This window comes from Xyrauchen texanus, chromosome 22, assembly GCF_025860055.1.
Source record: "Xyrauchen texanus isolate HMW12.3.18 chromosome 22, RBS_HiC_50CHRs, whole genome shotgun sequence".
In the NCBI taxonomy this organism is placed as follows: domain Eukaryota; kingdom Metazoa; phylum Chordata; class Actinopteri; order Cypriniformes; family Catostomidae; genus Xyrauchen; species Xyrauchen texanus.
In genome coordinates, this window is record NC_068297.1 from 24,245,605 (window position 1) to 24,261,578 (window position 15,974).

General features: G+C 37.5%; 1 protein-coding gene across 2 annotated transcripts in view; it reads left to right on the plus strand.

The window, feature by feature from the left end:
* The window catches only part of LOC127662542 (alpha-(1,6)-fucosyltransferase-like), a 181,728-nt gene that overhangs the window by 66,258 nt on the left and 99,496 nt on the right, over positions 1-15,974 (plus strand). For both annotated transcript variants that reach the window (XM_052153765.1, XM_052153764.1), the window contains one exon: positions 13,384-13,913. In XM_052153765.1, coding sequence (XP_052009725.1) covers positions 13,711-13,913 — 203 coding nt within the window. In that variant the 5' untranslated portion in view covers positions 13,384-13,710. The remainder of the gene's footprint in view (positions 1-13,383; positions 13,914-15,974) is intronic.

Here is a 15,974-nt window from a genome sequence, read left to right on the forward strand (position 1 = left end):
ATGTGTCAAATGTGATGTAAATATGCCCATATTAGAAAATCTACATATTATAATGATTTCTGAAGGATCATGTGACACTGGAGACTGCAGTAATGATTCTGAAAATTCAGCTTTGATCAAAATTGCATTTTACAATATATTTAAATAGAAAACTGTTCTTTTAAATTGTAAAAAGAGTTCACAATATCAATGTTGTTTCTGTATTTTGTATCAAATAAATCCAGTCTTGGTGAGCAGAAGAGACTTCTTATAATGGTAGTGTAGGTCTAAAATAATGTAAAGAAAATATATAGTCAGATTACTTCTTTTAACTTAAAACTTGATTTTGATCATTAAGTCTCCTCACATTCATTCTCTTTCTGTCACATTCCACATTGATAGGCCCAGAGGAGGGTCTTTTGTCTCTCAGGTGTGAATTACAATCAATATTCATGATCATTCACGCCTCCTCGCATATTACCTTTCTAACAATAAAATTGTCTTACAAAAGTTAAATTACTATATTGTTTTTTATGAATGAGTGATCAGGATGGTTTTCACATCATTTTGTAGCAAAAACTCTAGGCTACAAGATCCAGTTCTCAAAAGGCTTGTGGACAAATATTTATTATGTGTTATATGGCCTTATTTCAGTGACTTAACATTTTAGTTTTTTCAAAAACCATGCATTAATGTTATTTTCTCAAAAATACAAACATGTGCACACATGTTGCTCACATATTATTGTAGCCCAGTTTGTGCTGAATAGTGTTATCAGACTTTAGCCATTATTATGTTTTTAAGCAACTGAAAAAAGCACAAATGTCAAGGCATGTCAAAACTTCTCCAGGGCCCAAAACACCCTCAGACCCCAGAGGGTTAATTTTCTCAATTAATGAGGAAATCACTGTAGTGGTGAGTTTCTTTATAACTTCACTTTTCTTGAGGATAAAGAGCAGCATAAAAAAAGAGGCTGCTTCGCAAACAGTTTTTGTGGGTTTCAAACTCGCTTAACATTCACCCACATCTGCTTCGCCTGTGGAATTTCAAAGTGCAAAGGTTAATGTCACTGAGATTTAAGCCTAAGTATTGAACTTTGCCTTTACCCCTTTCACACCATATGTGCTACAGACTTGAATTATTGTGCTGCTTGTTGAAGAGAAATGTGCTATTACTATTCCAAGCGATTTAACGTAATTTTTTTTACTTGTGGTCGATAACATGGGTGGAAAAATAGACTTGTATTGAAGGAGGGAACCTAATATCTAGGGATCAGAATATCATAGAGGCTTGGGGAGTCAGATCTTTTCACTTTGGCCAGCAAACACCCAAACGTCTTAGGACACCCTAGCAACCACCCAGAACACCCAAAAAACGTCATAATAAAATGTTAAAAACTTAAAATCAATTAGGAACCCTAGTAATGCCTGGCAACCACCCACTGCACCCTAGTATTGTGGCAGTGAGTATTGTATGGGCAATTACCATTTCGATTTTCTCCAAACATTTAAGAAATTAAAGTTGTATTTACTGTCATCAGTCTAAAGCAGCTTTTGATAACTTAAGGCTGAGTTGGACGGCAAATTAAACTTTGGTGGTTTGGAATGGCTTAATATCAGTTTCCATTTGGGGGTTTCATGTATTATTTCGAAAGCATCTGTTGCCAAGACTATATGAAATGAACTTTGCTCATATGCTTTATGACCTTTATTCATGCAGCTTTTATTATTTATGCTTTTTGTATTGTAGTGGGTTGTAGTGTCTTTATTGTATTGAAAATGTTCTCATAAAAAAAACATAGACATATAATAAATCACAAGACTGTATATTGTTTTGTGTATCTCAATAGCAGTAATAATCTGCTTTGTTCTACAAATACACACACGCTTATACACATGCTCACCTAGAGACACCAGATTGCCTTAACAGGTGTTGCCAGCCTAATGTGACACTTAGTGAATATAAAACTGAGGAAAGAGACAAACTAAAGCTTTTCTCTTCTGATTGCCATCCCACCCTGTGTTCGAACAAGCTAACTCTTTTGCATAATTGTTTTTATACACACAAATACACACACACACAGGCCCTTTAGAGAAAGTCTGTTCTTTCCGAGCAGGTGTGAACTTCTCCCAGATGATCTGTGATAGCCTCCAGTCTCACCTTTTACATACACGTCACACTATAACAGAACGCACTCTCTCTCACACTCACACACACTTAAACCTAGACTATTGCACTTAGTCACATAGTAGCTCACCTTGTTGCAGTCGTGTTGCAGACTTACAAGTTTCTTGCATGACTCTCACACTATAAGCCACAAGCTAACACTTGTCACAATGCATCTCTAAACCTCAAACGAACTGTTAACAGATTATTTTTTAAAGGGATTGGTCTAGTTCACCCAAAAATGAAAATTCTCATTATTTAAACACCATATTGTTGTTCCAAACCCATATGACCTCCTTTCTTTCATGGAATGAATGTTAAGAAGAATTCAAGTGGATTTCTTAGAGTGCACGCATACATGGAAAGCAGCCATCTATCAGTCAATTGAGACAGCATCTGGTACTACCAGTACTGCAGATTAGTATCATTACATCGTTTTAATTTTAATATCGACTTGGTACTAAAAACTTTAGACTTTAACTTTAAACTGTACTTTTCACATTCCTGTGAGCATTTTTGACAAGCTAAACATTCATAGGTTGCCCCTTTATCATGTATCCTAATTAGTTTTCATCAAATCCCTATATATGGAACTAAATAAAAGACAAAAAGATTTGAAATTGAATTTAGTAAATTAAAACAATAATAATAATTATTATTATATAGGTTAAATTTATCTAGAGGCTACAAACTAATGTACTGGTAACATTTTTGTCTTGGTACAGTTAACTTTTTGTTTTATCTCAAGAAAACAAAAATACTACTTTATGGCCTCTTTCAGCTTCCACATATTTGGAAAGTGTTTATTTTCCCCTTGGAGCTGCTATGAACTTTTCTCTTCTAAAATACAGTCCTTATCTCTTGAAATTAATCGGTACTTTACATGTGCACAAGTTTTCTCACAGCTTCATTGGTAGCACTTTAATTTACAGTTCTGTTCTACATTTACGTACTATATAATTACAATAACTACAGTAATTACTTGGTACTAACCCTAAACCTAACCTTAACCCATATTAAGTATATGTAATTACCTAATATTACTCCGTTCTTTCTTGAGTAAGTACACTGTAAGTATAATTAAACTACCGTAATTTCCGGACTATAAGCCGCAACTTTTTTCCCACGCTTTGAACCTCGCGGCTTAAACAACGACAAAACAAAAAAAACAAAACATTCTGTGACGTGCTCAGTTTTTTGGCGGCATGAAGCTTTCATTAGACCAATGAAATTGCCGAACGGGTTAAGGTCAAACAACTTTTTTGTTTACTGTTTAGATTAAATCAAGCGCGCTCAAATTTCCCATCATTCTGATTACGGTAGTCATTTTGTCACCCTCAAGACACAGAGAAATGCATATGATGCAGCTTTCACGTTGAAGGCGATTGATCTGGCTGTTGGAAAAGGAAATAGAGCTGCTGCACGGGAGACGTTGGAAACAGCAGCGTGATGAATTGACTCAGTGCAAAAAGACAACTAAAGCTGAGGCTATTAAACTCTGACACCGAAGGAGATGACTTCAGTGGTTTCATGTGCACAAGAGGAGGAAGATAGTGACAATGACTTTCTTGCTAGACTACTGTTTACTGCTAATTTTTTATTTTTTGTTACAAGCCGTGTGTGGCAGCGGGGGCGTGGTCAAGCGCCCGTCTGGGAGAGAAAAGCGGTAAGGGCGCTTACACCTGAGCTAATGTCTAACACCTGTGTCTAATTTCAGTAAGCGTGGGGAGAGTGGCATAAAAATGCAGCAGAGAGAGTGAGTGAGTGACAGACAGACACATGTCAGTCTAGTGTTGGCGCATAGAAGACCAAGAATTGAGAAACTTTATAAAATTGATTGTAAACATTGCTGTGGCCATTAAAAGCCTTACCTGGAACGTCAAGTGCCCTGCTTCACGTGTCCTTATTGGAAAACTGTCACACTGGCACCAGTGTGACAGTTTTCAGCACATGATGTAAGCGCCCTTACCGCTTTTCTCTCCCGGACGGGCGCTTGACCACGCCCCCGCTGCCACACTGTGTTTCGTAAAAGCCTATTTATTTTTGTTACAAGGCGTGTTTCGTTAAAGCCTGTGTAAAGTTCATTTGTTTCAATGTACCGGTAGGCACCTGCGGCTTATAGACAGGTGCGGCTTATTTATGTTCAAAATAATAATTTTTTAAAAATTCAGTGGGTGCGGCTTATATTCAGGTGCGCTCAATAGTCCGGAAATTATGGTACACATACTGTAAAAGGAAGTGCAAACGCTTAATTTCTTACAGTTCCATACTGAAATGCAGTTGAAATGCAGTCAGTTCCAATTCAAGAAATATCTGGCTTTTTTCTACACAATTTAGTAAAAAATTATAATATATATATTATTTATATATATTTCCTTCTATATTGGAACAAAATCAAAAGTGTGCGGCCGTGCACATGTACGGTTAGAGTTAACATTTATCAGACTCCTACTTCTATTTATTAAGACGCAAATTAAAATTTACATAAATGTAAGCCCACATTTTCATGTAATTTATTAGCAATTTACTATGTAAAAGATAGATGCAGCTTTCAGAATTGAGAGGGTGAGAGTTCAGAATGGGATGAACATGAACATTGACCTGGTCAAATTTATTCAGTTCCCACTGTAGAGATTTCCACAGGAAACATGTGAAAAAGCTAAAGGTGATGGATTGGGTTGGTATTTTACAAGCAATTGAGGTTCAGAAACAACCAGTCACAGGTTGAGAGAACTGAAGTAGTGAAGCATTGGAGGTTAGTCATGCCGTTGAATCGATGAACACAGGGAGGAGCAGCAGCTGTTGGAGAAATGTGTGCAAATTGAGGGATTTGCATGAAAAACCTTTGCTTATAGACTTAATTTGTGATCATATGGATGAATGTACAATTTTGTCTGTAGATAGTTCATGATAGAAAACCAATTTTGTCATGCAGAAGGTATTTATTTTGCTTGTGTCAAGAGTTGTTGTCTCACAGGGACATGGGTTTAAATCTAGCCTGGGTCAAGTCTCAATTCGCTCTCTTCCCACTTTTGCTGTCTGCCTCTACTGCCTACTGAGTTTTTAAGGGTTTTTGAGAAAGAATAAAAGGTTTCAACAAACGTCATCTATCTTAGTAACTACTGAAAACGTTCATACTGCCATATGAAAGAGCATGGCCTGGTTATTTTAAGATCATTATATGATTCCTATCTTTCCTTTCATGTGTCACCCTTGTCCAGTGTGAATACAAAAGGGGCCTGGACTGCATTTCCCAAAAGCATCGTAAGCCTAATTTGATCGTAGTTTGATTGGCACCAGTGGTCCCTATGATCAACTTAAGCTTGCAACACTTTTGGGAAATGCAACCCAGAGCAGTTTGTCACCTTTTGTGTTTTTGTATGTGTGCTGACCTACTTAACCTGCTCACATTCAAGCCCCATGAGCTGTACTGCTCCAGATACTATACAAAACACACCCGAGACATATGCATCCAGGCAACACCTGAACACTACATGCTTTTACGTTGTAATAAATTATTTAATCATCTTCCTGAATGATTAAAACCTTCATCTTCTACCTGAATGGAGAACTAACAGGTTATCGGAGATTCCCACAAGACACTGGATCCTTACAAGAGTCTGTGGAAGAACAGGCTGGATAATGACTGTTAAGGCAGTGGGCAGTACCACCACTTCCTATAAGCAGACTATGCAGTCTGTGTAGGGCACCAACTCCCTAGGGGAGCACCCCATCTTGGAGGGCATCAGAAAGTCCACCGACTGCCCTTACTCGCACGTTATACGTTATTCAAGGACCCGAAAGCAGTTGCGGAACACAGACGATCACTTCGCGCTCATACCTGTCGGTGGGAGTGGTCCATGGACATATTAGGCACACACAATACTACTCTACTGGAATTAAAGTTATTGGTATTATTAACAAACTCAAATGTTAACTTATTTAAAATATATATATATATATATATATATATATATATATATATATAAAAGTGGAAAACATAATCTAACAAATGGAAAAACTGAAAGTAATCTAAAATACACTCCAAATCTAACTAAAATAATATGAAAATGATCACAAAATACATATTAGTTTTTGATGCACAATATATTTCAAACTTTTACAATCCACTTTTATTAAACATGAAAATGCTACTAAACATTTGTATTCACTCTGTATTCATGTATTTACTCTCCCAGCCCTAAAATATTAAACCAAGAACAAAAATAAAAACGAAATACACTGAAAAACTAAAAGTGAACACTCACAAACCTAATAAAAAATATAGAAATAAGACAGCCTCTTGTTTTCGATATTTATGAGTGATGTGATAGAGCAAGAAAGAACAAGTTTAAACTCTATAAGTGGAAAAAAGGATAATCGTTTATATCTGCATTAACTGAGGAATATTAATATGCAACTTTGTTACAACATAATAAATAAAACAAATCTATATATATGTTGGAATGAACCAAGAGAGGTTGGGAAAATTCCAATACACCAACGGATTGTGTATGTCTGAAAAAAAAAGTCTGTCATTACAATGTGGAATCGATAAGATTTGATTTAATATTATTATTATTTAACATTCTAAGTGTCTTTTCTTTGCCTCAAAGACAAAAGTATTGCATTTAAGGTTTGTTAGTGCAATTAACCCTTTTCAAGGTGAAGTATGAAAATTCCACTAGTGAAAGTCAATGTAGCATTACTGCACACATGGCTGCACAGCTGCATTCAGGCATTCCTTCATTTGTTTTTTGCAGTGATAAAAGGAAGAACCAGCCTGATTTTTAACATGCAACTTGCAAGAAATATCAACAGATGTCAACTTTTTAAACAATATATTATTCACAGTGCCTCATAGACTAATTGAAATATTTTGCATAGCACAAATAATTCCTATTTGTACTGTATAATGACATATTTTGAAAATAGTTACAAAGCAGGATCAACAGTTGCATGCTGCAGATCAACACACAAACTGTCAGCAGGGGCACTGCAAATACAATACTTGTTCAATGAAATAAGAGCACCAGAGCCAACTGTTGTATAAATATTATAATACTCAAGGATTTTATTAACATCATATTGTAAGATACTTGGCAGAGATGGAAACTTGAGTCTGAGACTCGAGTCGTGCTTAAATTGCAAAGAAATTGACTTGAAGTTGTGTATTCTAAAATGTGCCAGACCGCAATTCTTAACTCAGTGTACGTACAGACTGGATTCCCAGCATTGCCACAAGAGGTGCGGTTGTGGACATTAGTGTGAACTCTCCGCTTCTAATGTCAATATATTATTGCAACTTAGATGAATAATAACCCATTCAGTTTTCTGACACAAACTTTTGTCGATTGTACTGAGGTTTGTAATTGCCATTGTAACACAAGACAAGAATTTGGCAATGCCTTAGCCAAGCACTAGGGTCCGCATTCACATATTTGTGTAAAGAATATTTCTGGCCTTAGACTTTTAGGTAATTGACTTGAGAATTGACTTAGACTTGGCTGTGAAAGACTTGAGACTTGATTTGGACTCTGCATCAGAGAATTCTAAACATCTCTGGCCAACCTAACTAACCATCTCAGTCTTTGTTGACATTGCCTTTTCTCTTAGAACTGAGCGAGCCTTCAAAAACTGCCTAGAAAAAACTCCACTAACCTGACCAGACTGTTGTTTAGCCCAGCACGCTTTCATAAATGCAGATATTAATTATGCATTTATTGCCATTCATGTCTTTACGCTGCTGTGTCGCTATGCAGATCTCAATTATTCATGAGCTGTAGGAGCAGAGTAAAGGGGGTGCACTCATGCGGGATGGTGCAGTTTACAGATTATTTCTCTTTCAGCACCAAATCGTCCGGTTCAGTTTAATGCAGCATTTTAATGACTTGCTCCCCATTTCCCATTTAAAACTAAGACTAATAACAGTCAATGGTGACATTTCTGTAATGAGGAAATAGAGTGTGTACGTACATCCACTGACATTGATATACATTTGTGTGTGAAGCTTGGAGTTTTAGATTCACCCCTGAGTGTACTGCGTTAATTACAAGTTTAATTAAGTATAATGTCATGGTGAAGAGGCACATTATTTAGTGTAGTAAATATATGCATCGCCTTTTATTGTTCACTGCATCCCTGGAGAAATTATATGTAGTCCTCCCTTGTACACCTGTGGAAGTGCTGAATGACATTGAAGTGACTTGACTTAAATGGGCCATAACTTTACAAGTTTGTTGCAGTTTTTCCCCCTGAAGCCCATTTCTAAATCAAGGTTTATATGTTACAATGCAGCTTTACGTGTCTATTTTCCACCATCTTTTTGACCCTTACACTTTTCGCAGCAGGCGTAACAAGTTTTTGTCCACACTGGAATGAAAATGCTACACAACGCTACATAATCACAGCAAATCAGAACATATTTGATGTATTATCTACGGTTATGAATAATGAAATTTCGGAATTAGTTTTCTTATTCTTTTATTTCCATAGCGAATACATAAAATACTTCATAAAAACAGTTCTAATCCATGAACCAAACCAACCAGCTCTGAGGTGAATCAAAGCATTACAAACTTTGATCTGAAGCAAAACCATTATTTGAAATTCTGACTGTCTGTATATTTAGCATCTTTCATGAGGGAATGAACTACAATCCCATGACGCACCTGGAATGATGTAATCAAATTAAAAACATGTAAAATTGTATGAAATAAAAGTATTAAATCAAAGTTGTTGAAATACTTTTGTAAGGAAATAATAAATAATAAAATAGCTTAATCATAGTCTGACTCGGTTGCGTCATTTAAAGTGTGTCATGGAAGTGAACGGTTGCTTTCAGAGCACTTTTGCCACAGTTTGTTTGCTGTGATTCTCTGATTGGTGAATATTTTTTAAGTTGAAATAGCATGAACTGATGGCTTCAACAGAAGCATATACCATTGAGAAACACCCTCAGTGCTCATGGTAGGTCTGTCATTAAAGGTTTATTACTTATTGTTAAAAAATGTTTTGGAGAAAATGAATGGGAACCTTACTTCTATAGGGAAGACACGCAGGCTTGAGTGAGGTTTAAGATGCCATTTATTTGATAAATGTAAAACAAGGTAATGTCTCTCTCTTTGGCGTAGGCCCCGTCCTGCGGTCCAAGGGAGTTGTGCCTGGAACCGTCATATCCTGCCGGAGATAGGAGGCAGGGGCGAGGAGCCTACCCCCGTGCGGGACAGGGCTCAGCTGGTGGTGGTGGGGTGGCGGAGGTTGCCTGTGTTTTAGCGCACTGAAACAGCAATGTGATAGATTGTGAGCAGACTTATAAAGCAATGGCTTCCAATGCGATTGGCTAGGAATTACCCCGCTAATGAAGTGATGATGTACACCTGCTGGTCTTCCCGCTAGAACTACGCTGCACTACGTTGCACTTCCATTTCTTGAACCAGACTGTTGCTCTCTATAAAAACCAAGTGACTGACATATTGTTCTGTCACTTGTCATGTTGTGGCTGAACTCAGATTTACATCGAGATATATGTGTGTGTGTGTGTGTGTGTGTGTGTGTGTGTGTGTGTGTGTGTGTGTGTGTGTGTGTGTGTGTGTGTGTGTGTGTGTGTGTGTGTGTGTGTGTGTGTGTGTGTGTGTGTATATATGTTTGTAGGTTTGTCATGTCAAGTAAGTTTTATTTGAATAGTGCTTTTTTTCCAAACAAATCATTTCAAAGCAGCTTTACAGAACATTATGCTGCAATGTCTGTAATGTCTTAAAGTCCTCATTGAACAGTCTGAAAAACCTGATTGAAAATCATGCCTTAGAAATTATTTGTCTTTAGGCCCCCAGTGAGCAAGCCAAAGGTGACTGTGGCAAGGAATCTAAAGCTCCATAAGATGTAAGTTAACAAAAACTAGGGAGACACCAGGCTTAGCTGGGGAGCCAGTTCCCCTTTGCCTAAACAGCACGAATATCATGCCAGTATTATTAGTTATCTATGTGTTGCCCTTACCCAAAGTCATTGTACCTGGTTAGGAAAAATTATTATACAGGCTATATATTTAAGACTTCTGTCTCCAAATGACCTCTACTATGGTTGGCTCACCTCTGTGTTCCAGAGTATTTCACACTGTTAACCATTATGGCTGGCCAAATTGCTGCATAATAAAAAGGAATTGGTGTGTCATATGTTTATGTGCTCAAGGCTATGACATCAATTCAGCAACTTCTGAATTACAAATTTTTCAGCTTAGTTGGCATAAATAGACTCAGTGGACTGGAAAAGGGGCGTTCTGCTATGTTGACATCATACATCAAACTCTGTTGTTTCAAAACATGAAGAATGTTTTGGTTTTCCATGATATGTCCCATTTAATGACTAGAATAGGTGTTAATGCAGTAGATAATCAGCTGAAGAATGCTCGTCCAGTTGACTGCAGTAGTGATGTGCATAAATACTGTAGCTAGCGGTCTGCTGTACTCATACACTAGTAGAATGTCACTCTTTTGCAGACCTGGGCAGCTTATGGCCCATTTATCCTTAAAGCGTTTTTGTTTTTCATTGGATATTTCAGTTAACTTGAATTGGAACCTAACGCGCTTACACAAGCATTTAACATGCTCAGGGCTGCCAGATAAGAGACGCAACACCTCCAATTTGAGATTTATACTTGTGCAAATTGGAAATATTTGCCTAATGTTATACTTATTTTGTGCAATCTGGCAACCATGCACACAATTGCGCTCTATCTAGCTCTCACTTTCCCCTTTAAAGCATTCTTTAGTGTAATATTCTGCTTAAGAAAAAGTGTTATACGGCCACTCTGTGTCCATTCTTGAGGCTGCTTGTGATGTTTGGTGCTATTATGTATCTGTATTTTGTATTTGTGCAATTTAGAAATGTTGAAGTCCACTCACACCTGTATGTTAATCTAACTCTTGCAGTAATCATTTATCATAGTCATTCAGTCTGATTTATTCAGTTGTGTGATGAATGGAAAGTCAAACCATTGACGAGACCCTCATCATGACCCTTTTAGCATTTCATGTTTTAAGAATAAAATAAGTAAACTCGCCTGCTATGCGACAAACAAAAGTTCTCTAATTTTCTATATTCTTTTATTATTAAAACAGACCCCTGATGTAGAGAGTGTAAAATTGAATAATAAATTAACAGGGAAGTAAAATAAATTATTTATAATAAGCTCAGCCTTTATTCCGTTTTTAATGCCTGATAGAAAAGTATCTACCTTTGTAGAGCAATACAATACTTTAGGCAATTGCAGAATAGTCCCATTAGTCACATATACACTTCAGAAACTTGAGTACATGACTATTTCTGGGCTTAAAAGATACAAAAACCAAGTCAGTGCAAAAAATTGTTTCTCAAAAGGAATACAATGTGGCACCCTATGCACTACTTAAATCCCAATGTGGCCCCTTTATCAAGTTAAATTAGTTGCCCACCCCTGCTCTATTGATTCAGTCCCGCGCTGTGGCCTATGATTACCAGGCCTGACACACTACTGCAATCTATAATGCATTGTATATGCTCTGTGCAGAAATCCATAATGGGTGTCTATATTCCACCCTTATTCATAATTAAGGATAAGCGTTGCCTACATTCCCTTATCTGTCAGATACTCCTCATCTGTCAGCCTCGTTTTACATGCACAGTGAGTGTCACATTATTGCTGCTCTGTAAATGGTTTGCTTTTAAGATATGCCATGGCTGAATGTGGGTGTGCTGTGTGTATTAACTTGAGATTGTGAGACAAGTGCGGTTTGACTGTGGTTGCTCATTTAAGTCAATAAATGAATGCACAAGCGCTATCAAGTTGAGCGAAAGTCGCAGAGCATGTGTGTGCATCTGAGTGTGTCCTGCACTGCAATCCAGCTACATCGCTGAATCGACTGCGCCATGGCAATAGAAATAATGTTTTACCAGAGTTGTGAGTTTGCTGTCTGAATTGAATGGGATGAGATACAAAACACTGCCGCGAAGTCTTTCCTTTTTTTGTTGTATTTGTTGGGTGCATGCAAAAATAAACATAGTTCTATGAATGTTGGAAGGGAATATTAACCTACTGCACACTGCGGAGCATATTTAATAATGCCTCCTGTTTAAAAAAAAATAATAATAATAAAAAAAAACATTGTGAAACACATACATTACTCCACGTTCTAACCATACACGATCTGATAATATTCAGTGTAAAAAAAGTGTACATACTGAAAGCGATAATAAAATAAAAAGAAAAATTGTCTTGCGATAATGTCGTGCTACGCCGCACATTCACAGAATTATATTCCGTGGCTCATTCCACGAATCACAGGTTTGATAAATGTTATGTCAAATGTTTTCCCAAACAGATGAGGTTTTTATGGTTAATACTCTATCGAGTATAAACCTAAAACTAACCAATATATCAAAAAAAGCAAATGTGACATGAAAAACGCAGTTGCTGAAGTAACCACGTCATATTTGTTGTGATTTGTGACACTCTTGATTCATGTGTTGATGGCGCTTTGCTTCTTAAGTTCATTTTAGTTGAACTACTGCACAATTTAATCATGCTCGAACAAACGTAATAAATGTAGTTGGTTTTGTAAAGCAAATGTTAAGATGTATTGCCTAACAATCAGGTATTTTTTGCTTACATGCCTACATAAATAAAATTGCATACTATGTATAGTACTCCGTATATACTATACACTGCAGAAATAGAGTGTATAATATATACTGTATAGAGTGGTTACTGAATTACTGAATGAGACTCACTTATTAACTGGAGGTTTGTATGACAATGTGTAGTTAAAGATACACATTCCCAAACTAGTTTTGTTGCAGTAAATTATAAAAAAAAAAAAATTATTGAATATGTTACAAAAATATTATTATCTATTTATTATGTAGTTAAAACCTTTCTTTTTTCTCTCTCTCTCTCACTTTTTCTCTCTTTTCATCCCATGCATTTTTTGTTACTGCTTTACTTTTTAGGAATTATGCACACTTTCACGTCTCACACTCAATGCTCACCCTAACATTCACTCTTTGAGCTCACTCTAATCTACTGTAATAGCTCTATGACTGTTGCATTTTTAGCAGTAGAGTTCATTCCAGTCTCATAAACTTGTTGAGGAAAGGGCGGAGCCGACAGATAATCTTAGACCTCAGTTATGCCTTTATCTCTCCCTTTTACAACAAACATGTCCTGCCATCTCACTGATCACATTCACTGCTGTGTTTTGACAGGGGCAAGAACGCTTGGAGGGGCCCTAGAAGAAGAGGAACCAATCAGAGCCATTGGATCTCCAAAGTGAAGTCTAATCAGTGAAGTCTCCGGGGATCAGGACAGGCGGACACTAAGATTCACACGTCTAAACCTCTCCACCCTTCTCCGTGAGAGGTTGCTGCCATGATATAACCTCCAAGCCTCTACACGCCCACATAATTGAGCCCCAGTGACCCGTTACGTCCCTCCATGGTGGCAGAGCACTGAGGTGGTGTGCTGCTTAGGAGAGCATGCATCAAACTCCCATGTTTTGAAAGGAGTGTGCGCGCTGGGCAGCACTAGGCGCCATGCGTCCGTGGACGGGCTCGTGGCGCTGGATTATGCTGGTGCTGTTGGCCTGGGGCACGTTGCTTTTCTACATCGGGGGCCACCTCGTCAGGGATAGCGAGCATCCAGAAAGATCCAGCAGGGAGCTCTCCAAGATCCTTGCCAAGCTGGAGAGGCTGAAGCAGCAGAATGAAGATCTGAGACGCATGGCCGAGACGCTCAGGTTGGTGCAGAGGAGAGCTGTTGAGATATCTCACTCTCTTCTTACTCTTTTCTTCTGTATTTCAAATGGCTGTCTCTAACATCCCAAGCTATTCTAGAAATGGAAGCCTAAGTGATTGTTTTATTAGGAAGACTCAATTCAATTCCAGGCATGTCATCCAATCAGAATCCAGCCTATGCTTTATAAGATCTGCACAGCTGTCGTTTATTGCTACTTTATGCCGCCTTTGTTTTCACCTGATCACCCCTTCACCACCAGTTTAGGTCCCGTCCTGCTGGAAGGGGTAAGCTCATTTCCCATGCCTCCATAATCTTCCAGCAGGATCTGACGTTTCGAGCGAGAATGTGAGTGCTGAACTGTAGGATGGGGCTTGCACCAAAGGAAACTAGTCTTTCAGTTTGTTCTTTAATAATTTATTTTATTCTCTGAGGGGCATTTTCACTAAGAATGAATTGCGGCAGGTAAATGTGGCGCATTTAAATGTAAAAATGTTTGCATGGACTCTCTGTGCTGGTTTAGCACCCGATTTACTAATGTGCCTATGCAGATAAGGTAACGGTGCAAACTCGCCCACAAAATCGTTGCTTTTTTGCATGAGCAAATCTGATCATGTAGTCCGATCCTGAGTGCTAAATACAATGAGCCTAATTTACATAGAAAGGAGGTGAGTTTGTGCAGAAAGGAATGACAATTACTTAATTTAAATACTCAAGATGCAGCACAATTTCAGTGCTAAAATAGATTGCGGGTGGTTAGTGAATAAGATAAAAGTGATGAAACTGTTTAGTAAATCTGCCCCTGAGTCTTTCTGGTAGAACTTATCCAGCTAACAAAGTAATCCATGTTTAAAGAGTGGCACCCAGTGCTCCTTTTTCAGAAAGCAATTAAAAGAATGTTCTGGGTTAAATACAGCTTAAGCTTTATTGACAGAATCTGTGGCTTGATGTCAACTAACACAAACCGCTACATGCTAACAATGGAAGTCTTAGGGCTAACTGATAACAATTGCCTCACTTCCATTTTAAAGTTGTTTTACTGCCAACAAGTTTTTTGTTTGTTTTTACAATCTGTGGGACAAGGGGAATACAAATATTTATAGTAATCCACAGAAGCAGTTGATAGAGTAAAACAGTTTGTTCTATTTTATTTTAATTTTTTTTACTTTTGTATTTTAACTAGGGCTGTGAAATGTAACTAATTAATTTCTGCTATTTAATACATTTTTGTTTAACGTGTTAAAAGAAATTATGCAATATATGCAATATCCGTTTTTTTATTTCCTGAAACTTCATGCGATATTAGAAAGATGTCCTGAGTTGTTCCTGGCAGGCTACTCAGCCTTACAAGCTCTGATTAGGGTGGGGGCAGGTTAGGAACAAACCCTGGCACGTTTGTACAATGTACATTTGTGCATGTCATTCATTATGCGCGACGCATATCCCAGACATAACAAACACAGGAGCAGATTTACTGTACAGAGAAAGAAGACTTCACCTGCAAGCAGTGAACTATGTGTGCAAGAGATATGGGCAAGCTGCCTTATATCTTCACATCGCCTGAAAATGCTCATTTATACTTTCATCTGAACCAGTTTCAAAAGCAAATCCACCTGAGAGAGACCCAGTGCTCGATAGAGACTAAGAAGGACCTGGGTGTTCAGCAAGCTGCATCCAGGTATACTTGTAAAGACTGAGTGGCAGCCAGAGAAAATAATAGTTTTGAGATTTTAAACTTCAGCAAATTAAACTTCAGCATTTAATATCTATATATACAGTATTTATGTATAGTGTGTAGTAATGCATTGACAATGTACGCTTAAATTTCTCTTGCCAATAAAGTTTGATTTGAATTGAAACTGCCCATTTGATCCTATTATTAAAAATGATCACTGTAAAATGGCAGAACACTTTGCCCAAATTATAATTACTACATGTCCACTGATTTTATGGCATGTATACATATACTTGTATCAAAGGTTAACACCTGAAATAAATTGTGTAATTTAACTCTTTCCACTAAACAATATAATCGCACAGTTTGTTTCGAGGCTTGTTTACATCC